General features: G+C 41.6%; 1 protein-coding gene across 10 annotated transcripts in view; it reads right to left on the reverse strand.

Annotated features, from left to right (window-relative positions):
- The window catches only part of PARD3 (par-3 family cell polarity regulator), an 814,686-nt gene that overhangs the window by 704,969 nt on the left and 83,308 nt on the right, over positions 1-26,409 (reverse strand). For all 10 annotated transcript variants that reach the window (XM_089668705.1, XM_089668703.1, XM_089668701.1 and 7 more), the window contains exon 2: positions 5,000-5,101. In XM_089668705.1, the coding sequence (XP_089524831.1) occupies positions 5,000-5,101 (102 nt within the window). The remainder of the gene's footprint in view (positions 1-4,999; positions 5,102-26,409) is intronic.

Consider the following 26,409-nt stretch of genomic DNA (forward strand, 5'->3'; position numbering starts at 1 on the left):
TGCATGGGTATTTTTGAGCATTTTTGCAGGTGTCCAAAGCCTTAAGCATTTTTTTTATCCAATTATTTTTAGCCACAGGAAAGCTAGCTACATGGGGGGTGTCCACCTGAAGTCTACTGGGGCCAAAAAAACACTTAAAGCTTGTAGCTCAAAAAAAGCTCATCTACTTTGAGTTGACACCTTGCTGAAGTATGAACAGGCACAATTGAAGACCATGGGATTTAGAAGGTTAAGTGTTTTGAGCTCCATAATGCACTGGTGTGAATGGGGTCTAATGAAACAAGGAAGAGACTGCAGCAAAAACTGACAAAGCCCCTCCTCTTTCAAAAACTAAGCTTTAAAATGCAACAGCTTTTTCTTCCATCTAATACTTCATTTTCTACTGATGTCAATGGATGCACATGTTGCTGGGCTCCTCGAAGGTAATCACCATCCAGTGACCAGATTGGAGACTGTTCTTTCAATTTTATAGACTCATGCACACAAGAACAACAAAAGGATGCAAGGCAGCAGAAGTCGCCTGTGTTACATAGTATGGCTGAAAAAAGACAAAAGTTCATCCAGTTCAACCATATAAAAAAAAAAAAAGTTATAATCCTACACCAAACAGTTGATCCAGAGGAAGGCAAAAACCCAGCAAAGCATGATCCAATTTGCTCCTGCAGGGGACAAAATTCCTTCATGATCCACTGAGAGGCAATCAAATATTCCCTGGATCAACTTTACCTATAAGTGTTGGTAACCAGTTATATTCTGTGCATCCAAGAAAGAATCCAGGCCTTTTTTTTTTTTTTTTAAAGCAATCCACTGAGTTGGCCAGAACTAACTCTTGAGGGAGTCTATTCCACATTTTCACAGCTCTTACTGTGAAGAAACCTTTCCGTATTTGGAGATTAAATCTCTTTTCCTCCAGATGTAAAGAGTGCCCCCTTGTCCTCTGTGATGACCTCAGGGTTAATAGCTCTACAACGAGTTCACTATATGAACCACTGATATATTTATACATGTTGATCATATCCCCCCTTAATCTCCTCTTCTCAAGAGAGAATAAATTCAGTTCCTCTAATCTTTCCTCATAGCTGAGCTCCTCCATGCCTCGTATCAGTTTAGTTGCCCTTCTCTGTACTTTCTCCAGTTCCCCAATGTTCTTTTTGTGAATTGGTGCCCAAAACTGAACTGCATATTCCAGATGAGGTGTTACTAATGATTTGTACCGGGGTAATATGATATATCTCTCTCTCTCTCTGCAGTCTATACCTCTTTTAATACAAGAGAGGATTTTGCTCGCTTTAGAAACCGCAGCTTGGCATTGCATGCCATTATAAGGCTTCATGCACATGGGATGTTTTAATGACGCTGGTAACGTTAGCTGTGTAAAGTCATGTTAAAAACATGAGTTTTTCAGCATTTTTGCATTAGCACTTAGTGGCGTTTTTGGATGTTTTTTGAGAAAATTTTCTTTATTTTGTTAAAAAAAAACAGCAAACACCAGTTTGCCACATTTTACTGCGGTTTTCAGCATTAGAGCATTTTTACAGCTAAAAAACTCCTCTAGAAGCCCACTAGTTCTCGTTTTTTTTTTCCAGCCAATAAATGCTGATTACAGTCTATGTGTGCATGGACACATAGGATAGCATGGTGGGGAGTTTACTGGCTGTAGAAAAAAAAAACACCAAAAGCCAAAAACAGCCGCTGTAAAGCATCCAGTGTGCATGAGGACTTAAGCTTGTGATCTACCAGAACTCCCAGATCCTTCTCCACCACCGATTCCCCCAGTTGTCCGCCCCCCAAGTATGTATGATACATGCATATTCTTAGCCCCCAAGTGCAAAACCTTACATTTATCAACATTAAACCTCATTTGCCACAAAGCTGCCCAATTAAACAGAGCATTGAGGTCGGCTTGTAAGTTGAAGACATCCTGTAAGGACATTGTTCCACTGCACAGCTTGGTGTCATCTGCAAAGACTGAAATTGGATTTTTAATCCCAGACCCTATATTGTTTATAAATATATTAAAAAGTAAGGGTCCCAACACTGAACCTTGGGGTACACCACTGACAACCCTAGACCATGCAGAGTATGAATCATTAACCACTACTCTCTGAATACAATCTTTTAGCCAGTTTTCTATCCATTTACATATGGATTTTTTCAAGCCCGTAGACTTTACCTTACACATTAGCCATGTGTGGGGAACTGTGTCAAACGCTTTTGCAAAATCCAAGTATACCACGTCCACCACCACCCCTCTGTCCAAGTATACCACGTCCACCACCACCCCTCTGTCCAAGTATACCACATCCACAGCCACCCTCTGTTTAAGGTTTTGCTCACCTCATAAAAAGAAATAAGATTTGTTTGACAACTTCTGTCTTTCATGAATCCATGCTGTCTGTTGCTTAAAATATTTTTTTCCAGCAAGAACTCATCTATGTTGTCTTTTATTAAACTCTCCAGTATCTTCCCAACTATAGAAGTTAAACTAACAGGTCTATAATTACTTGGTAAAGATTTTGACCCATTTTTAAATATAGACACCACATTACACCAATCCAGTGGTCTATGCCAGTCATTAAAGAGTCCCTAAAAATTAGAAACAATGGCTTTGAAATGACAGAGCTCAATTCTTTAAGGACCCGTGGGTGTATGCCACCCGGTCCAGGTGCTTTATTCACCTTTATACTGTCTAAATATTTTTGGATCATATCAATTGTGAGCCAATGTGGATCATCTGGAGCTGTGTCAATACCATGCCCATTATGGACAAGAGCTCCCCCATGCTCCTTTGTATACACAAAACTGAAGAAGGTATTTAATAAATTTGCCTTCTCTTTGTCCCCAGTCCCCCACTCTAGGTTATTTTGTAAAGGTCCTACATGCTCGGATCAGACCTTTTTATTATTAATATATTTGAAGAATTTTTAGGGGTTTCTCCTGCTATCTTTTGCAATCTATCGTTTGTTTTCAAATTTTTGCAGCCTTTATTTCCTTTTTGCATATACTGTTATATTCTTTGTAAGGTTTAAACGATGATAGCATTCCTTCATTTTTCTATTTAATAAAAGCTCTTTTCTTATTATCTGTAGCTTTTTTAACTTTGGCCGGAAGCCACATAGGTTTGATTTTTAGCCTTTTAAACTTGTTGCCCAATATAATTTGCAGTGTGTTCACATACAGTCTTTTTCGAAGCCAATATTCCCTTCTAGTCTAAGTCTTTGAGAGCAGTGTGACAGGAGTGACTTTGGGTGGGGGGCCCATGGAACACAGCCACCTTTGGGGGGGACGGGACCCCTGTTCCAGCTCCCCATATCCCTATTATGTGTAAGTCACCCTGTGCCTGTTAGGGGTAAAGGGTGGAATGTTCTAATATTGGGGTGGGGGGGTGTTCATTGCTCACTGCCATGCGGCTGCATCCCATTGTTCTATTGTGTGTCTTGCTTGGGAGTAAACTATTATGGGATATGTGTGTTTGTACTGGTTTGGTGGGGGGATGTTTCCGGCAGCCCTTCCCCCTGATGGGATGGGCTGCTGATGTGTTTCCTGTTACTGGGTGTATTTCCCCGCCCTGTGTATATATCTTGTATCTATGTTACAATAAAGCAGTCCATTTCCTGTTTTATTACAAGTCTGGTGCGGTCTCATCTTGTATGGTCAGCAGTGGTGTCCGTGGATCTGTGTTCGGACAGGGAGGCGGGAGTCTAACGTAAATACTCTAGTGCAGTTGGGGTCCGGTTCTGTTACATTGGTGGCAAGCGGTGAACTCGTCCAAACCACCACCGGGGTTCAAGATCAGGAAAGGAGACATCGTCACCCCAGTGGAGATATGGACCTAGCATCAGAGTTCCCAGGGCTGCTGAAGACCGTTCTTCAGCTCTCAGGCTTGGAGAATTAGCTCTCTCAAAAGTTGAGCATTTTTATTTTTCCCATATGTGCTTGATGTTTACAGCGAACAATAAATTAAATCATGTTATGGTCACTGCTACCCAGATGTTCTCTTATATGGACATTCGTAATAAGCTCTGCATGGTTTGAGATTACGAGGTCCAGCAGAGCGTCATTCCTACGTGGGGCCTCTATGAACTGTACCATAAAACTGTCCTGTAGTAGGTTCATAAATGTTTGCCCTTTAACTGTTCCTGCAGTATCATTACTCCAGTCAGTTTCCGGGTAGTTAAAATCCCCCACTATCATCACTGTCCCAACCCTTGCAGCCCTTTTGGTCTGTGCAAGGAGCGGAGTCTGCACCTCTTCATTAACACTGGAAGGCCTATAAGAAGCTCCAATGATTACCTTTGTAGTATGCACCACCGTGTTCAGTTCCATTCATAATGCTTCAGCCTCATCACACTCTCCATCAACTAGAGCCACTTTCACACTCGCTCTGAGATCACTTCTCACATAGAGACAGACAGCACCACCTTTCCTTTTTACCCTCTCTCCCCGAAAGAGAACATAGCCAGCCTGTGTGCTAGCATCCAAAAAGATACATTTGCACTATGGGCTGTATGCATGTACAGGTTAGTACAAACATTTCATGTATTCCAGTGTACAGACAAGATTTTTAAGCAGATCCTGCTACAGGCAAGATCGTACGCTAGGCCCCATTCACACCTGTCTGTTCTGTGAACATGCGAAAAACATGCATCTTGCCATGAAAAAAAAAAAAAGGTGCCGGGGATTCTTTTGGTACATATGTTGCATGTAGGACAGCCCATTCAAGTGAATGGCTGCTCTATGTTGACATATGAAAAACGCATGTTAGTGCATTGTGCAGGTGCGAATGGGGCCTACAATTCAATGCCTTGTGTGCATGGAGCCTATATCCATCCAATACTGCTCAAAGTTTGATACAAGTACACTTAAAAAATGGTAATGGTCAACAAATTCACTGTATAGAAAGACTTTCAGAGCACAGGAAATCCTTTAGGGAATCAGCAATATTAACAGCATGAAAAAAAATTAAACTGTATACGTCATGGGATTGCTTCAGACTTACTCTGTCTTTGTCATCAGCTACATCACAAAGAATGTCATCAAGGTCCAGAATGCCGCCATCACCATGTTCTAAACGATGAACTTGAATCCAGTAGTTAGGGTCCTGTTAATGGAAAAGAAACAAATTACCACTATTTGTGCATTATACAGAGGTTTACAGAAAATCAAATACAGCAGCCCTTGCCCCAGTGTAGCGAATGTCATCCAAACATCCGTTATGACCAATTTAAGCAAAATGCCAGCTGAAATTAGTATTCGGCTCACTTCAGGTTAAGGAATAAGAGGTTTAGAAATTTAAATGGACTTTAACACTCCCTAACCTTTACAGCCAAGGAAGCTGCCATCTTAGCCTCTAATCTGCAGCTGTCAAGGTGCTGCACATGTGATCAATTATGACACCAGTCATTTGATGGCTTGACAGTTCAGTTGAGAGCACAAGCAACTGTGTCAGTTATTCATGGGATGCCTTAAATCTACCGGTTTTGGGAAAACGTTAAATGGATGGGTTTCATTTTCATTTTGGGGGTTCAGAGTTAAGCTTCAAATACTTCAAAAACAGGATAAGTACACATAGAAAAAGGTTAAAGTGAACCTGTCATCCCAGCGTCATTTGTACCAAGTGAGCTCCCTGTGAAAGATAAGTATCTCGGCTGGGGGAAAGTCAATGCAGCAGGAAGTTCAACTGGCCGCCGGAAAGGCAAGTGTATATTTTTGTTTCAGCCCTTTAAGTACAAGTGACCTTGTGGTTACTTTTACTTAAGCATTAGAGAGGTATTACTTTAAGCGTTAGAGAGTTGCTTAAATGTATGAAAAACACCACCAGCTATACTACTGACACTAATGTGAAATTATGTGAGTTTATGTGAAATTAACAGATGTATATTTTGTAATTAGAAATATACTTTAATTAAATAGACGAATATATTTAAACCATTGAGTGTTTCTCCAGGATACCCCTCCTAGCTTCCCAATTGGTGTTACTGTCAATATGTCTCCACTTCGAAGGTCTGGCTATTGGTTTTCCTTATCACAATTTACATGGGATGTAAACCAGCAGCCTTCCCTGAATCCTCCAATCAGGCTGCACCCAGTCTACATTTGTCAGGTATAGTGACCAACTAGGGTGCATTATATCAGCCATCATACAGAAAGGAGAGGGGGAAAGAATTGTCCTAGGACACATCATTAGATGTGGTGGCTGCATTAGTTTTTTTTTATTTTATTTTTTTTAGGTTTTTTCCCCCTTTGTTTTCCCCAGGTGATCTGGCCAGTAACACACCTCCAGTATTAGAGTGCCCCCACTCTGGATGAGGAGCACAGGGGCACCTTTGGACAGAGGACTTGCAAATCTCGAAGGAGGAATGTGTTAGATGTCCTAGTAGATTTAGACACACTAACAAATTGAAACTTAAAGAGGAGCTCCACCCAAAAGGGCAAGTTCCGCTTTAAGTACTGCTTCCCCGCTCCCCATTAAGCATTGGCACCTTTGGGGAGCGGGGGGGGGTACCCGAATTTGACAGGTACCCGCTCCCACTTCCGGTCCAATCACCTAGGCGATTGGAAGCAGGAGGTGTCCTCCCTGTAGTCTTTTAGGACACGTGACAGGTCCCAAAAGACTACAGGACCATTCATGAAGCGCAGCGCTACTCATGCATTCGCAGTGGGTACTCGGCTGTGAAGCCGCAAGCTATCACAGCCGGTGCCCACACTGAAGATGCCGACCTCCTGGAATACAGGACGGCCGGTGAAACAAGCTACAGGGGACACACCACGGGACCGAGAGACAGGCAAGTGGCTGTTTTTTAAAAGTCAGCAGCTACAGTTTTTGTAGCTGCTGACTTATTTTTTGATAGGTTGAGTGGAACTCCGCTTTAACTCCAGATGACACTTTATAAGCAGTTACAGCTGTTTTTTTTTTCCTCTTTTGGGATAAAAGATTTGCATCAATAAATCAAATCTGACCATTGTAAACACCTGTCAGTGGTAAAGGGTTTGTCTCAAGGTTAGCTTGTTTAAAAAAAAAAAAAAAAAAATACTTACTGGCCAGATCACCAGCAGCCAACATATATAAGAACTGGTGAGCTGCAACATAATAAAATAGTTGCTTTTGGGTTAAATGCTGCTTTAATCCAGAAGAGCCATGACCACCACCTTGGACTACAACTCTAGACACATGTACTCAAGGAGAACATATAGAGCACATGGTCCAATGTCCAAACCATTAATAAAGAACCCAAAATTATAACTCGAGAAGAGTAAACCTATCATTTGCTTCCAAAGCTCTGGATAACAATCGTGCTTCCCTCCAAGTTCCACATAGAAAGACATAGGTAGGCTAACAAGACCAGACAGGCCCAAAATACAGGATCTGGCACTGAACTTCTACAAAATGTACTATCAGTTTCTCAGCACGGCCCAGGGTGAATGCATTAAGAAAAATCAGTCAAATGTGTTCATCTGGAGTTTTGCGAAGAAACAGACAGATCAGTTTGTCGTCATGTCATGGCTTAAAGAACACCTCCAGGTTTCCAGGAACTTTAATCACTTGGTTTGGGTAGTTTGGCCCCAGTGGGGACATACAGGATACAAGCATGCCAAACGTTCTAACCCTTGGAAGTATTTAGGATTTAAAAACATCACCTATCCATATTTACCAATAGCTGCTACCTAGTAAAAGCAGACCTTTTTTTTTTTTTAATTGTAAAGTATCGCTTATATTTTAATAAAGGTAAACAGATAGTTTGTGGCAAGTGCACATTTTCAGTCATTACTGTAAAAAGAGTAATTTTTGACATGACATTTTTCCCCATCAGATACTGCAATTAGCTTCACTGAAAAAATGTAACCAAGGACAGTGTAACGTTTTTAGTGTGAGCATACAGGTACACTTGCTCCGGGACCAAGGAACAATAAAGCACAAGCAACACATTGCACAACTACACAAGAAGCACAGGCTGGTGGAAAAATATGGCTGCAAACATATACAGTAGCAAGAAAAATGTAATTCATTAGTCAAGTTTATCTAACTCCACATTGCATCTCAGCCTCTAATCTTGCTTCAATACAATAGGAATTTTTGGGGAGACTAATATCTTCCCTTGTGATGTCCTCCTAGAAACACCATTCTTGTTCAGCGTTGTTCCTATAGTGGCAAGTTCAAGAGATTTCTGCAGGCTCCTTGTTGTTTCAAGAAAACTTTTCACCTCATTTAAGCTGGTCATAGATGGATCGAAATTCGGCCAGTTCACCAGGGACCAGCTGAATTTCAATCTATGACCATTCCTGCTAGGCAATCAGCTTCTCTTAAATGGGAATGTAGGAATATTTATGTTTTATCAGCACTGCCGTCAACTGACTACAGCACTGGTCAGTGTATTCTGCCAGTGGAGGAGTACCGCTGTCAGAATATGACAGCACAGCAGGAATGATTCCTCCATCCACCTTGTGTGGATATAAGAATCTTTTCATTTTTTTTTTATCAGCTGGCTGGCCAAAAAAATTAAAAATCTATCCATGACCAGCATTAGCAGAGCACGCTGAGCTCCTGTGATGATCACTGCAGCACTTTTATTCCTCAGGAAAATAGCAACAGTTCTGGATTTCCTCCACTTCTGCATATCTTTTCTCTACTGAGAGATGGTGAACATCCAGGTGTTAATCTGTACAACACTTCTTTTTTCTTTCAGTCAGGAAAAAACTTACCCTATAGGTTCACCTACGTTCTCTAACAGGGATCGTGAATATTTAAACAATTTGTTTAATAAAGATGTAATGTAAAAAAATTGCATGTGTTGTTTGTTAAATACAACAGCCTTTAGTTATTATTGTGGTTTGGAAGAAGATCAGACCACATTTTAGGATTCTATCACACATAAATTCAGGCAATCCCACAGGGTTCACAAACTTTGTCTTGAAAATGTACACATAAAACAGCATACTGCTGATAGAAATAAGTTGGTTTACATCAATTAATAATACTGTATACAGTGAGATACAAAGGCATATACACAACTTTAAAAAAAAAAAAAAAAACCCACACAAAAAACCTAAAGTTTCCCTTGGCCAACTCTAACACTATAAAACATTCCACAAAGTTAACATAGGCCAAGCTACCCAGAATGATCTAATAACACTCCAAGTAATGGAAGCACGGCATCACATTCTATTCTAGCTTAATGGAAACTAAACTTGTACACCAAAAGCCTTTGTGGAAAATATGTACCTTTCTGATTACCAAACCCACAAATATTAAACTCGCATCAAGGACAAGCCTTTCTGCAGATCTAAACCCTCCGCAAAATACATGAATAATGAAGGATAGACCACAGGACCGCTGATGTTGCTGAATAGTTTTCTATAAACTACCAGTCAGAGATGAATGTCTTCACTTTCCAGAGCTCAGCAGAAAACAGCTAGCTTCAAAAACCCAGCAACAAAGGTTCTAATCATATTTTAAATATGAAAACCTTTGTGTTTTACAGGACTAAATAATGCTGCTACCAAAACATAATGGCCAACACCTACCACACTGAAAAAAATGACTTATAATGTTGGATTTTACAAAAGCATCTATACCCAAAAGCTTTGGGCAGAACGTAAAAGTGTCTTCACTTTTAGAAAATGTCACTAAATTCTCTTGACTTGCAAGAAAGAAAAAAAAAACATATAGAAGCTTACTTAATATGTAAACCCAACATTTCATATTTGTGATATGTGCCTGCTGTACCATGTACTTGAATGAAAATGTATCTGGCTCTCTTTACTTATTTATTTCAGGTACTTATATAGTGCCGTCCATTTACGCAGCGCTTTACACACACACATATTGTACATTCCCATCAGTCCCCAACCCTCAAGGGGTGTACAATATAAGGTCCCTAACTTACATTCATACATACACATACTAGGGCCAATTTAGACAGGATCCAATTAACCTACCAGCATGTCTTTGGAGTGTGGGAGAAAACCGGAGTACCCCGAGAAAACCCACGCAGGCACAGGGAGAACATGCAAACTCCAGGCAGGTGGTGCTGTGGCTGGGATTCGAACCAACGACCCTAGTGCTGCCAGGCGGAAGTGCTAACCATTTAGCCACTGTGTTGTCCTTTGTGTGAAATCCCTGAGGCTCCTGTCAGTCCCTCGGCTTTCCTATTAAAAACTGACCACACTAAGTCGGAGAATACACGGTGGTCAGTTTTGTAGCTGTGCTGAGAACGCAGCCTTCTCTCCTCCAATGATAAACTTCTGCTGACAAGCCCCCACCCTGCACAGCCATTCACTGGGAAGATCAGGGTGCTGCCATTTCACCTCCCTCTACTCCTTATGCAGCCGAGTACAGATATGTATACTTTGCTTGTGGGAGGAATTTTCATTCTCCCGATTGTCCTATGAGGCTGCATAACCTCTGACCCTCTGTCTGGACAGTGTTGATCATACGCACTCTCCCAAGAAGAAAAAAACTATAGGAATACAGACCAAACTGAGCATGTGCAGCTTGCCCCAAGACTCTGTTCTATCCACAGATGGATTGGGGACTGTGGAAGAAGGGGAGGATCAGGGAAGACAGGGTCAAACATCGTTTTTACACAATGCAGATGATTAACCCTTTAGGTTCCACAATATAACAAGCATGTTTTACTGTATATACAGACTGATTTTACTTTTATGGGTTTAGTAACACTTTAAGACACCAGACAGAACTCAGAGGAGGAGAACCATATACATGATTTTCTTAGGCTACAAGATCAGATACATTCTCAGCTTTTTTTCCCCCCCATACATCGCTTACAATTAGAAGAGACTTAGTGTGCTTTATAAATGTTTTGTTTTTTTTTTTTTTGTTTTTTTTTTTCAGTACAAGCATCGCCCTGCTTCTTTCCTTCTGTGGCTATGTGCTTTCAGATCCTCAACTGCTTCATGACCATTGCCCCACAAGTCATTTGATCACCATACATTAGGGCTGTTCTCACATCTAAGCCATGCTCACCTGCCAAGATAACTGCCCTAATACAGTGAAAAAGTGCTGTCTTTTTTGAGCAGAACTTCCACAGTACAGGTCCTCTTTGACAGGCAACCTGCTCTCAAGGAGAGACTTTTTCACTTCTTTATAGCAAACTTTATAATGTTCTGGCTGTTTAGAAGATTCCAAATGCTGATCGATCTGCTACTGGCAACAACCCAACAAACAGACTGTCACTATTTTTTTTTCCTCCTTGAATTACTCTTCCACAGCCAAGATAAAAAGCCTGTAATCACAACGTGTAGACAAGGAAATTCACCTAGATCAAAGCAGATTATTTACGACATCAAAACAGGGTTGTGCCTTTGTTCCGTAAATCCTCAGTTATGAGCATTATTCACCCAAAATACCACAAATTAGAAGGCGGGTTATTTTTTTTCTTGGCAAAACCTTTTTCACAAGAGGTCATAGGGATTTTTTCTAACCGTGTCAAATTATTCAAAAGTCACATGTAAAACTCTAGTCAGATATGTGTGAAAGCCACTTTGGATAGTAAGATATCAACACTATCTCTAACCAATTTCATGGGAAACAAATATAGAAAATAATAAAGCATACACAATTGCAACACAAGTCATATGGTACCTGAATGTTTTTAAAATTACTTTTTCTTTTCAATCTGCAGCGTTGTAATTTTCAGTAAAATGCAGTATGGCTACCTGGAAGCATTCTGTACACAGAAACGTGTGATTGGCTCACTTATTTTCTCCGAAATCTTTAGTAGGGTACAAATCAGATTTTGAGCACCCTTGCATCCTCTGCAACAAACATTTCAGTCCTGGTGAGACACTCCCAAAGGGTTAATCACGTCTAAAAGGGATGCAGACTCTGATACTTTCCTCATAAGAACCCTGCAGGAGCTGACTGATAGTCACTCCCACTCACATTCACTTTGCATATGGACACAAACAAACAAAAACAGCTATTTCTTCAGAATAACAAAAAGGTAAGAATCTACGCTAGTTTAAAAACTCTGCAATGTACATAGATTACCCAGAGGGGAATGTTTCTGTTTCTTTCTCAACAAAAGTGGAGTTACTCTTTAAAGTAATGATCCCCAGTTGATAATGAGGCCAGACCCCAGGCTTGTCATTGTGAACATCAGGGACATTAAAGTGCTGGTCTCTGCCACACGACAAGTAGAATTACAGGCCATCTTGCAAGCGTGTTCAACAGCAAAAGGTGCCAAGTTACACCTTAAGATAAAATATTACATTACAGCAGAGTTGTTTTTTTCACAGAAAAAACCACCCCACTGCCCACCTTTTTTGCTTTTTTTTTTTCAATTTTACAATCCACTCTTCCCGTGTCTCCATTCTCACCTAGGTTAAAATTACTTTGACTCTGCTACTGAAGCCTCCTAGGATACCTACATTGCATATCCCAGGAGCTATCAGCTTCCTCACAGAAGCTGGAGGACAAACTTAATGGCATGACATCAGTGGACCGGCTGCAAGAATCAGGAAGAGACAGACGGCACTCGATGCAAGAAAATTGGAGGGTGACGCAGAAATATGGAGCGGCAGAATACGACAGGCGAATGGTGGAACTAATGGATATGAGAGTATGTTTGCGGTTGACAATTCCAGCGAGAAAAAAAAGGAACACACACGTGCGGCGTGTGGGCATTAAAGCACACCCTCTTTGGCAACACACGTGAGTGGCAAGAGGTTAAAATGTCTTCATACCAACATATCTATGTATAAGAAAGAACAGGGAGCCTACAGCCCACAGCCATTTCCTCCTGTACCACTATCCCCTCCCTCCTAGATTGTAAGCTCCAAAGAGCAGGGCCCTCCAACCCCTCGTGTATCGAATTGTATTGTTACTGTACTGTCTTGTGTACTGTCTCCCATTGTAATGTACAGCGCTGAGCAAACTATTGGCGCTATATAAATACTGTATAATAATAATACAGTACAGTAGGTGTGTTTGCTGCATTCCAAACAAGTGCGCAAATGGGGTCTGCTGATCATACTAACAAAAATGAGTGTTGGTTGGTGCATTACAGCTGCCCCTGAATGAAAAGCCGAAGCCCTAAACAAATAGGCAGTGCTCTTCGCATGCGAGGTTTCATTTTTGTGAATTATAAATGCATTTTATCCCTAAATGTAAGGAATTAACTAACTGCTTGCAGAACACAAAAACAACAAAGTTGGCTGAAACTGGTTAAAGATATCCCAGTGAGCAAAATAAAGAGACAATTATAGCTTTATGTCTGTAAATAATGGGTAGTGACATGCCTAAATTACCAGCTAATGATTCACACCAGGAAACAGTACAGCTACAACTGCCCTAGGACACGGCACACATGGGGCAGCCTACACCAATAATGGATTGCTTTGTGTACAAATATAAATATATAAACTAAATATAATAAGCAAAGCCGGTTAAGCCTGGAATTTGGCTTTAATGTAAAATAATAATGTGATTTAAGATAGCCTAATGGTGCCAACAAGCACCACAAAACACTCAGCCAATTCAGCCAGACTGGAGAACATTCCAAAACACTTTGCCAATTGAGGGCCCTGAAGACAGTCAAATCACACAAGTACTGCATGTGCGACTAACTGCTTATGTCTGTGGCCTGTCTTAAGGTGGCATTCCAGTCAAATGCCACCTAAAGACAGTATAAATCCTGTATAATAATAATAATAATTATAAAATCCTAACTAAAGGGATAAATCTACTCCCACCCCCATTCTAAGACCATTCTATCTACCCTGTAAAAGGAAATATGCTATTACCTATTACGAAGCAGCTCCAGTCGAGTCACATGGCTGGCTTCAGTGTAGAGGAGGGGCAGTCGACAACGGATATCCCATAGTAATACAGGCCATAGATGGGTCGAAAATCGGCCGATATTTCTTTTAAAAAAACGAACAATCAAACGTCGGCCACTTGAACGAACGGTTCAAGTGGCCGACGTTACCACCAATGGTAAAAAAAAAAAAAAAAATCGGGCCGATTTTCATCCCGTCTACAGCCGGCAAAAAGTGTCCCTGCAGAGAGCTCTGCTATTTCTGACAGTTCTCTGACAGTTCCTTGACATTTACAGCGGTTGCAACATTGTATCTATTTGTTTCCATTTAGGATACAGATGTTTTTATTCGGAAACAAATAGATACAATGTTGCAACCGCTGTAAATGTCAAGGAACTGTCAGAGAACTGTCAAAGAAATAGCGGAGCTCTCTGCAGAGACACTTTTTGCTGGACTGGAATTCCTCTTATTTTCATCCTACTTCTTCTTTTTCATCCTCATCCTCTTCATCCTCATCCTCATCCTCATCCTCCTCCTCCTCCTCCTCATCCTCATCCTCTTCATCCTCATCCTCTTCGTCCTCATCCTCTTCGTCCTCATCCTCTTCGTCCTCATCCTCATCCTCTTCTTCTTCTTCATCCTCATCCTCTTCTTCTTCATCCTCTTCTTCTTCTTCATCCTCATCCTCTTCTTCTTCATCCTCATCCTCTTCTTCTTCATCCTCATCCTCTTCTTCATCCTCTTCTTCTTCATCCTCTTCTTCTTCTTCATCCTCTTCTTCTTCTTCATCCTCTTCTTCTTCTTCATCCTCTTCTTCTTCTTCATCCTCTTCTTCTTCTTCATCCTCTTCTTCTTCTTCATCCTCATCCTCTTCTTCTTCATCCTCATCCTCTTCTTCATCCTCATCCTCTTCTTCATCCTCATCCTCATCTTCTTCTTCATCCTCATCATCTTCTTCTTCATCCTCATCATCTTCTTCCTCTTCTTCTCTCTCTTCCTCTTCTTCTTCCTCTTCCTCTTCTTCTTTTTCTTCTTTTTGTCTTCCTCTTGCAGGTCACTGCTCATGCGCAGATTTTTTATCGGTAAAAAAATCGGCCGATTAGCCCATTATTAGTGCGAAAATCGGCCGATCGGCCGATTTTTTTCCAACTTTACCAAAAAAAAAAAAAAACGGCCAAAATCCCGAAAAACGGCCGAACAAATAGCCCACTAACGATCCGAAAATCGGCCGATTTTATTTTCGGCCGAAAAATCGGCCGATTTTCGACCCATCTATGGCCTGCATAAGCCTAGGGGTGACATCATTGCCCAGGCTTTGTAGCCATTGTTGCTATCCCACCTCTACACTGAAGCCGCCGCTGGACCGGACCAGAGAAGCTTTAGAATAGGTACGTGTAGGCATCTTTTCTTTGACAGGGTAGCTAGAATAGTCTTAGAATTGGGGTGGGAGTAAATATAAGCTTAGTTCGTTAATATGACTGATTCTACTTTAGGCCTCGTTCACACTGATGCGGCAAATTCTGTGCATCTCCAGCACCACATCGGAATCGCACTCCATTCATGCGAACTGCTGCGAGTGTGAATGTTAAGTTAATGACATACCCAAAATGGTTTGCCAAACACAGTGCGATTGGCTGAATCGGATTGCATGAGTTTAAACACTAATGCAGTTTGATTCAAGTGCAGAAAAAAAAAAAAGGGTACTGTGGGTGCACTGTGCGATTTGAAATGCAAAATGAATGGCTCAAATTGCACTGAAAAAGAATCGAATTCCTGTCCAAATCACATGCGATTTCCCACACCGCATCAGTGTGAATCGGCCCTAAAGGGTATTTCCAATTTTGCAAATTAGGATAACACCTACTTTATATTTTGTGCACGATCTCATTCACATAACACAACTTAAAGTTGTTACAAAAAGGCTTAAGGTTTTTTAACATTAATGCATTCTCTACATCAAGGTAGACAAAACCTTCTGTGCACAGGATACACCCGCCCCCCTCAATTACAGCATAAAAAACTGCTTGCATGCACAAATATCCATTCCATCAAATTATCTCCCTTCACTTCCTGTTCCATAACCAAACAGGGAGTGAGACGAAATTCCTGTAAATTAAGGGAATTCTCTGGGGACCCCCAGAGAACAAGAAATAGTGTCCGCAATGGAAAATTTACCCTATTACTTTTCTGGGAACAACCCAAAATTGGGGATTTTTTTTTTACTTTCAATAATTGTGATTAAGAAAAACAGAAAGGGTGAATCTCTCTAAAAGGAGTACAGACAAGAATAAAAACTGACAGATGTTCTAATCCAGGGGTCTCCAAACTTTTTAAACAAAGGGCCAGTTTACTGTCCTTCAGACTTTAAGAGGGCTGGGTTGTGACCAGTGGGGATAAAAATGTCCTGGGCCCAGCATCAGTGAAAATAAATATGGCCTCGGGGTTGGTGGTCAGTAGAAGGAAGAGTAGTGCCCCATCGTTGGCGTCAGTGGGAGGAATAGTGCCCCATCGTTGGCGTCAGTGGGAGGAATAGTGCCCCATCGTTGGCGTCAGTGGGAGGAATAGTGCCCCATCGTTGGCGTCAGTGGGAGGAATAGTGCCCCATCGTTGGCGTCAGTGGGAGGAATAGTGCCCCATCGTTGGCGTCAGTGGGAGGAATAGTGCCCCATCGTTGGCGTCAGTGGGAGGAATAGTGCCCCATCGTTGGCGTCAGTGGGAGGAATAGTGCCCCATCGTTGGCGTCAGTGGGAGGAATAGTGCCCCATCGTTGGCGTCAGTGGGAGGAATAGTGCCCCATCGTTGGCGTCAGTGGGAGGAATAGTGCCCCATCGTTGGCGTCAGTGGGAGGAATAGTGCCCCATCGTTGGCGTCAGTGGGAGGAATAGTGCCCCATCGTTGGCGTCAGTGGGAGGAATAGTGCCCCATCGTTGGCGTCAGTGGGAGGAATAGTGCCCCATCGTTGGCATCAGTGGGAGGAATAGTGCCCCATCGTTGGCATCAGTGGGAGGAATAGTGCCCCATCGTTGGCATCAGTGGGAGGAATAGTGCCCCATCGTTGGCATCAGTGGGAGGAATAGTGCCCCATCGTTGGCATCAGTGGGAGGAATAGTGCCCCATCGTTGGCATCAGTGGGAGGAATAGTGCCCCATCGTTGGCATCAGTGGGAGGAATAGTGCCCCATCGTTGGTATCAGTGGGAGGAATTGTGCCCCATCGTTGGTGTCAGTGGAATAGTGCCCCAAGGGCCAGATAAAGGCTAGGAAAGGGCCGCATCCAGCCCTTGGGCCACAGTTTTGAGACCCCTGTTCTAATCCATCTCCACTCAGTCCAAAACTAAAAAAAACAAAAAAAACAAAAACTGTGTAATCACACAAAAAATCCTCCATAGCTTCCCTTTAAGCACTGTTCACCTATATACCCCACACAAAGGTATTACCGTGTAGTAAAACGCAATGCGGTGGAAGAACATGATTACAGCAGGCAGCAAAGAGGTCAGATCTATTATTTATTTATTTATTTCAAGTACTTATATAGCGCCATCAGTTTTACACAGCGCTTTACATATATATTGTGCATTCCCATCAGTCCCTAACCCTCAAGGGGCATACAATCTAAGGTCCCTAATTTACATTCATGCATACTAGGGCCAATTTGGACAGGAATCAATTCACCTACCAGCATGTCTTTGGATCTACACTGAACATTTTTCAAATAGGATTAGTCATCTTGAGCAGGTACTTTGTCCTGCTAGAATGTCATTTTAAGGTATTTTTCACAGCTTATAAAATATAATTCTAATGATTTAATCTGCAAAACTAAGAGATAATCTACTTTTTGTAGAATTTATTACAGTAAAAAGCTTCTAAATTACTCTTTATAACTTAATTCCATGAACCAAGTATCTCCCATAAGATAAAGGGGGGCCACGGATGGCTCAATAATTAAAAGTCATGCTCCTGATCTACAGCGTTAATTAATTGCTCACTGAAACTCCTATGAGCCAATACCCAGTGCCTCTGGCTGTTTTAAGTGCTCATTACTGCACAAACGTTCCTCTACCTTGATGTAAAATCTCCATCCAAGGTAGCTTTATATTTTCCTGTACCATCGCATAGAGGAATAGACTGACACACTGCACATGTACATCACTGCTGAGCCCTGCCACCCAGGTAACCTGTTCAAGGATGGCAAATCATCCCTTCCCTCAACATCCTCATATAGAATCTGCGATTTATAGCCACATAAAGGCTCAAGAACGTTTAAACAGAGGAAAAACAAAGCACATACTCAGAACTTGGCATCCAGAAAGTGTATTGATGCAAGCAGCGCAGAGCGAAGCAATGTGTACGACTTGCAAGCTGCAGTATCTAGGTTTACTTTTAGTGAAGTTCTCCGATTAATCCACCCGCCCCACTGAGTGCAGCCTGCCTGGTAAAATATCTACCTTCCTTCCCACTTCCAAAGAAATGAAGACTGTGATATTTCAAGCGTTAAACAAGGATTAAAAAGGGAGGGGAAAAAAAAAAAAAAGCTGCATCCCAGTTTAAGTTTATTCCTCTTTTTAAAAGCAGGCTATAGAAACTGCGAGGATGATATAAGAAAGGCAATTAGGCCATTCATTTGCAAGGGAATTTACCCCAGAGTTCGGGAATGATGTGAAGCTCTGCTGACTTCCATTATCCAACCATTTCCAAGCAAAATTGTTTTGTTTTTTTGTTTGTTTTTTTCATACACATGATTTGCTAACTCTACAAAGTGAAAACTTCCCTTGAAAAAGGAGAAGCCTATTTGCCTATAGCAGGGGTGCTAACCTTTTGAAGATCAAGGGCACTTAAGTGATTCGGTAACAGGTTGCACGTTGAAATGGTTCAGAATTTCTTTTTTTTATGTTTAATACCATAATGAACATTTTCCTCCTGCAACCACTGAAACCCGGCAGGAGGGAGAGGAGAAAAGGCCAACTTTCAATGGTTGCAGGAGGAAAATGGAGAGGATCGGTTCTTGTATATGCTCCGACAGCACTTATCCAAATATTAAACAGAATGTGACAAGGAGGCTGCACGGGCAACTAAACCAGTGGTTGGGAGGGTGGGGGGGGGGGGGGGTTGGATAAAAACACACCTCAACTATGGGGTTTTACCGCCCTCCCCCAAACCACAAATGTAAACAAGCCATTATTATCCTGGGACCCCTATAGGACCGATTTCGCACTGATGTGCCATGGGTGCAGCGCAGTGAACCTTCGGCTTTCCTGTGGGTTAACTGCACTTTGCCATAGACTCCTATTCTATCTTGCAGGTCTGGTGCACTTTCTAAAAGCATAGAAAAACTCTTGCATTCAGGACTTTTGCTGTGCTTTCAGAAGGTGCACCAAACCCACAGGATAGAATGGAAGTCTATGGCTCTGTGCAGCTAACCCACAGATAAGTTACAGGTGCACTGTACTGTACCGGCGGATCAACATGAAAGCAGCCCAATAATAGTTTTTAAAATGCTTACATGCCCATTGCAAAAATATGCGATGTTAAATAAACTGAACTTTTACTCTTCCAGCTTCTTCTGGCATCGCTCTGAAGGCTGCTAGAAAGGTCCTGTGTGAAGTGCACTTGATAACAGTCTACCTGGGACAGGGGTCAAAGCTACAGAGAAGGATCGGCTCATGCAGCACTTGCTTCCTCCGCTGCTGGCGCTGGCTCATTGCACTCTGATGCTCTGGGAGAACAGGTCGGCAACAGTTTGGGCTTGCCGACCCGCCAACCCAGAGCATGCGGCCGCGGGCCACATTAGTTGGGTATAGTAAATCAACCTCTGTGTTTGGTCGCATCCATCCACTACTTTACATTGCCAGAACAAACCCTGCATAACAGCAGGAAACCCACCAACTGCATCTTGGGCATCAATTTTCCCATTATTTTTTCAAAACTAACTGCAACAGACAGAATCTGGAACAGCTGTTCAGTTTAAGGGGAGCTAAACTCTCTCAGTCAACATTAACTCATTTTAATAGGAAGGTACATTATATTATTTTAAACTTCTGTGTGTTTCTTTTGTTTTGTTTTTGTTTTTTTTTACATTTCTTCAGTTGCTTCCTGGTTTCTAGCCTAGGCCAAAATAATGTCATGCATCCCAGAAGTCTTCATGGCATTTTTGTCTTTCATCTGGCGGGGCTTTTTCAGCTAAGCACACCCTCCTACTTGCATGCTTGAGCTAAGGGCAGATGGTTTCCCGTACAGCTAGAAATGCTGGGTATGTGTTTTTTAGCATGATTTCTCAACAAAATAAAGCATGGTGATAGGGATAAATGGGCAATTTTGCTTTGAGTACTAAAAATTAAACAAATTCTTCAGTTTTCGGTGCTCAGATAGTTTACTAATGTTTTATGGTTTGAAAATGAAAGCTACATGCTGAATGGTTGCCATGCACAGCTGCATCAGTTTCTGCCTGCTCCAGATTTGATAAATTCCCCAATGTTTCCCTCTGTAAAAAATCCAGCAGCAGCAGGATGAGGAACAGACAGATAATTTCCAATTTTCCTGATTAAAAACAAAATAACATACCAGTGTACAAAAGAAGAAGAAGAAATTTAGTTTGGTTGACAAAGCCCATTATGAAATTGCAAAGAAAGGTGGGAAAATATTCACAAAATATGAACGCAGGAACCAGATCCTGCACACTCTGCTGTTTTTCCGCTTGCTTGATTCCGATCAATACCAACAAAATCAGCAACGTTAATTGCTGTTGTGGTGAAGGGCTCTGAATGATAAGCCGTCTCAATGTTAAACTTCAACTGCTTTGTGAAATATTCTGGAAAGCGGCAGACAGGCAGCCCTGCCAGCACTCTCTTTAACTAGGTGTGTGTAAATCAATGCTGCTGCACAGTGAACATCCAAGGAGTACAACTCATTCCCCATAGAGCTATTACATGGCTGCCATCCATATCACCAAGACTAAATCTTTTAATCTAGCCACATGTCATCTCCTTTTCTGAAGGCTAATTGACACGTCCCTTCTCAATCCTATTTTGTAAATCTTTTCTAACACTGTGGCACTTGTAGAGATTGGACAGATAGAGGTTTAATCCTGGAAAATGCACGGTACATTAGTTACAGTGGCAGAGAGAGGAGATCAGGGCCCACAGCCAGGGAGCACAACTCTACATACGAGACCCCAAAGCATCATAGCCTAGCACCTCTGTCCAAACTAACACAACATTTTCACTGTGATTTTTAGAGTGCGTGCTTGAAAAATGAAAGGATCTGACCGGTTGTGACACTTTTAGCTTTTGCTTTTATTAATAAAAAGTAGCCCCTAGAGCGCCAGTCACTTGACTTTATGGATGTTGAGATGATGTCATCAGTCTGCTGCAGACAGAAGGATCCAATTCCTCTGTCTCCTCTCCCCCACCGATATTGTAATGGTGTAGCAATTCACAAGTTGGGAGGCTGCAGCAGAAGCCAATTTGTGTCAAACATTTGTGAATGGTCAGGTACCAGAATCTACATGACAGTTGTGTCAGACCTGGCATCTCAGTCCAGGAAATAGATGCAAATTCTACATAATGCCTAAACAAAGGTGGCAACAAAAGGTATTGTCAGGAGAACATTGATTTCTGAGAGACGTAATAAACAATTTTAAGAGGCAGCACGGTGTCTAAATGGTTAGCACTTCCACCTGGCAGTACTAGGGTCATTGGTTCGAATCCCAACCACGGCACCACCTGCCTGGAGTTTGCATGTTCTCCCTGTGTCTGCATGGGTTTCCTCTGGGTACTCCGGTTTCCTCCCACACTCCAAAAGACATGCTGGTAGGTTAATTGGATCCCGTCTAAATTAGCTGTAGTATGTATGAATGTAAGTTAGGGACCTTAGCTTGTACGCCCCTTGAGGGTTAGGGACTGATGTGCATGTACAATATACAGTTCGGTCCATATATATTTGAACACAGGCAGAATTTTAGTTTTTTGTTTCAGGTATTTACAAAAATATATTTAAGCTATAGTTTTATAATGGATATGGGCTGCACACTCTCAGGTTTAATTTGATGGTATGTACATCCAAATTAGAGGAATTGGGCAACTGAATCAAAAGCGGTTTCATGGCCAGGTGTGGGCTACACCTTCACTAATCCTTCATCAATTAAGCAGGTAAAAGGTCTGGAGTTGATTCTAAGTGTAGTATTTGCATTTGGAATCTATTGCTGTGAACCTACATCATGCATTCAAAGGAGATGTCCATGCAAGTGAAACAGACCATTGTAATGCTTCAAAAATGAAACAAATCCATCAGAGAGATAGTAGCAACATTAGTAGTAGCCAAATCAACAGTTTGGTACATTCTGAGGAAAGAAAAACACGCTGGTGAGGTCAACAACATAAAAAGGCATGGACATCCACAGAGGAAAAGAGTGGTGGATGATCCCAGGATCCTCTCTATGGTAAAGAAAAACCCATTCACAACATCCAGACAAGTGAAGGACACTCTCCAGGAGGTGGGCGTATCATTGTCATAGTCTACAATCAAGAGAAGAGTTCACTGAGAGCTAATACAGAGGGTTCACAACAAGGTACAAACCATTCATAAGCCTGAACAATAGAAAAGCCAGATTAGAATTTGCCAAAAAACATATAAAAAGCCAGACCAGTTCTGGAAAAGCATTCTTTGGATGGATGAAACTAAAATTAATCTGTACCAGAATGATGGGAAGAAAAAAGTGTGGAGAAGGCTTGGAACAGCTCATGATCCAAAGCACACAACATCATCTGTAAAACATGGTGGAGGCAGTGTGATGGCATGGGCATTCATGGCTTCCAGTGGCACTGGGTCATTAGTGTTTATTGATGATGTGACAGAAGACAGAAGCAGCCGGATGAATTCTGCATTGTTTAGAGATATACTGTCAGCCCAGATTCAGCCAAATGCAGCAAAGTTGATTGGAAGGCGCTTCACAGTACAGATGGATAATGATCCAAAACACACTGCCAAAGCAACCCAGGAGCTGTTGAAGGAAAAGAAGTGGAATATTCTGCAATGGCCGAGTCAATCACCTGAGCTCAACGAAATTGAGCATGCATTTCACTTGCTGAAGGCAAAACTAAAGGCAGAAAGACCCACAAACAAGAACAACCAAAGACAGCTGCAGTTGGAGCTTGGCAAAGCATCAGAAAGGAGGAAACCCAGTCTTTGGTAATGTCCATGGGTTCCAGACTTCAGGCCATCATTGCCAGTAAAGGATTCTCAACAAAATATTACAAATGAACGTTTTATTTATGATTATATTCAATTGTCCAATTACTTTTGGTCCCCTGAAAAAGGGGGGATGGCTACTCTTAAGAGATGTAATTCCTAAACCCTTCCTCTAATTTGGATGTACATACCCTCAAATTAAGCCTGAGAGTGTGAACTTTCAGCCCAGAACTATTATATAACTATAGCTTGAATATGTTTTGGTAAATACCTGGAAAAAAAAAACTACTCTATATAAGTACCTGAAATAATAAAAAAAAAAAAAAAAAAAAGTGTTAAACATGGTAGTCTCTTCCCACTGATTTATTATGGAAAAATAGATCCTATACTAGGTCAACAATAGGGTCTCATGCACACAGGGCATTTTTGCAGCAACATTTTGGTGAGTCAGCCATTTTTGTTTTTCTTTAACAGCTTGTAAACGGCACTTCATGCTATCCTATGTGTTCATGCAGACACATTTTTAGGAGCTTTTAGTGGCAGAAGTATTTATAAGCAGGAAAAAAAAAACAGGGCAAAAGCAACAGCATTTTGACAGAAAAAAGGCTTGACTCATAAAAGCGTTTCAATGTGCCTAAACGCGTGTTAACAATAGGCGCTTTTAGCACTTGAACGTTAATTCATTTCAATGGGCAGAATAATTTATTATGGCCAATTAAATGAATTATCGCCAAAGCGCTTCATGCATGTAAACATGCCTAAACGCTTGTTAAAGAGCTAGCTACTGTTACAAACGTCAGGCTTTTTTACTGCAAAAACGCTGCTGCCAGAAGGAAGGCTTCTAGGAGAGTTTTTGGTTTCTTTTCCGTCCTGTGTGCATGAGGCTGTGGTGTTTAGATGCAAGTGGAAGGCAAGGTGCACCATCCACCCCTGATGCTGGCAGCCTTTCAAACTGCTGCTGCAGCTCGACAAGGCTGGACGATGCACCTAGCGGTACTACCATGTATGGCAGTATGCACCTAGAGACTAGAACACAGGCTTCCTATGGTCTAGTCATTTATCTATAGGCGCATACTGCCCTAAACGTTAAGCTCCTCCTACATTATACAATCTTCTTGTTCAATTTCCTTTGGATTTACCTTCAACTATGTAGAGCAAGGGCCTGCCTGACTGCATACAAATTGAAAGTGTTTAGGTTTGACCTCATTATATGGTTTTGGTAAATCGAAAGGAAAATTGGCCAAGAACAGTTTAATTTATGGCCAGTCTTAGTACAACTAGGGGCACCACCCAACCCCATTCAGCCAAAACAGTTTTCAGTCTCTCAAAGAGTTTCAGGCTGCCAGGAGTGGTGCTGGACAGTGTGCCCTGCTCCCGGACCTACACATGATCGTACGAAAAATACAGCTTTCGAAGCGATCGTACTATAATCTGAACATTTGTAAAAAGCCGACCATGACAGTTCATCCGAAATTATCCAAAAGGGACAAAAAACATACAATGCCAGATTGTACGATTTTCATTTAATCAGTACAGTTTTCATGTGAAAATACAATATAATTCTATGCAGTCGAGAACTTTCGGAAGTTGAGTAACCTCTCCATTTTTTGATAAGGAGACCAGCATGCACACAAATAATAAAAAAAAAAAACAAAACACCATGTTGATCATTCATCCGATCTTATCATGTGTATTATGTTATATGCACCAAATATGAATTGCCTGTGTGCATGGTGGTCTTATAAAGCAGAACATGCACTGGGGGGGGGGGACACATGACAAACTGCATCATGAATGCATCTTTACACCACAAACCATAAGCTGTTAGTCTCCTGTTTCCCAAATGAATAATACAGTTGAAATATTTAATAAAAGCATCACTGCATCAGTCTATGGACACCCCAACAATGGTCTTTGGTCTGTTAAATATACCACTAAAAGTGTATTGTTATCTGCTTGATAAATAATAAAATCTTGATTTTGTCAGAAATGTGAGCTGGTAACATCCTGTGCTCTCTGCTTGTTCACGAGATGAGAGGAGAGATCTGTGTTCTTTGTAATCAGAAATGAAGTAGGCTGGGCTGACAATGCGTGCTTAGAAATTCAAAGCCATTTTGTCATGTCAAAAATAAAGTTTAGTTTTACATCAGCTGTTATTTTTCTGTACTTGCAGCATGTTGAAGGCAATAAACATTGGGGAAGTTGCATGTATTGCACAGATGTGTTGAATAATTATTTTTTGCCTTGACATGCACATTAACCAGTGCTAGTATGGGCAAGCTTTGAGCCTGCAGTTGTTGAGGATCTACTAACCCCTTCAGGACCTGTAGTTCTACAACAGATAGCATACTATGTACTGCCTGCATACAGGACTAGTGTAACACCAGTGCTCCACAGGAAGATTCACACTTAAAAGCTGCAACACACAATGATGTGGGAGTGCTTGGGTGTTTATGGTCTCTTTAAAGCGGTACTAAACTCTCTCGATCAATATTAACTAGGGATGGACGGATATATCAGTCACCGAAAATAAGCTTATTGGCATTTTGCCAAGGCTATGCGTTCCATAGACTTCAATGCAAAATCTCGTCCCATGGCAACTTCTATGCAAAATCTCGTCCCATGGCGACTTCCATGCAAAATCTCGTCCCATGGCGACTTCCATGCAAAATCTCGTCCCATGGCGACTTCCATGCAAAATCTCGTCCCATGGCGACTTCCATGCAAAATCTCGTCCCATTGACTTCCATGCAAAATCTCGTCCCATTGACTTCCATGCAAAATCTCGTCCCATTGACTTCCATGCAAAATCTCGTCCCATTGACTTCCATGCAAAATCTCGTCCCATTGACTTCCATGCAAAATCTCGTCCCATTGACTTCCATGCAAAATCTCGTCCCATTGACTTCCATGCAAAATCTCGTCCCATTGACTTCCATGCAAAATCTCGTCCCATTGACTTCCATGCAAAATCCCGTCCCATTGACTTCCATGCAAAATCCCGTCCCATTGACTTCCATGCAAAATCCCGTCCCATTGACTTCCATGCAAAATCTCGTCCCATTGACTTATATGCAAAATCTTGTCCCATTGACTTCTATGGAAAATCTCGCCCCAATGCCAGCCACATTAAAACATTTTTTTTTTAAACCGTTCGTTTCGGTTTTTAGCCAAGTGCATCCTGAATTGTCGGTTTTGGTTTCAGCAACGGAATCTTCATTTCGGTGCACCACTAATATTAACCATTTAATTCTGCAGGATTAGTAAATATATAGAAAAGGTATATAAATATTCACTTTTCATTTTTTTTCCATTTCTGTTCCCTGGTTTCTAAACTGGGCAGCACAGTGGCTAAATGGTTTGCACTTCCGCCTGGCAGTACAGTACTAGGGTTGTTGGTTCAAATCCTAGCCACGGTACCAGCTGCCTGAAGTTTGTATGTTCTCCCT

The sequence above is a fragment of the Staurois parvus genome, unplaced genomic scaffold, assembly GCF_062004578.1.
Source record: "Staurois parvus isolate SC_StPar_1 unplaced genomic scaffold, SC_StPar_1.0 ptg000061l, whole genome shotgun sequence".
Lineage (NCBI taxonomy): Eukaryota > Metazoa > Chordata > Amphibia > Anura > Ranidae > Staurois > Staurois parvus.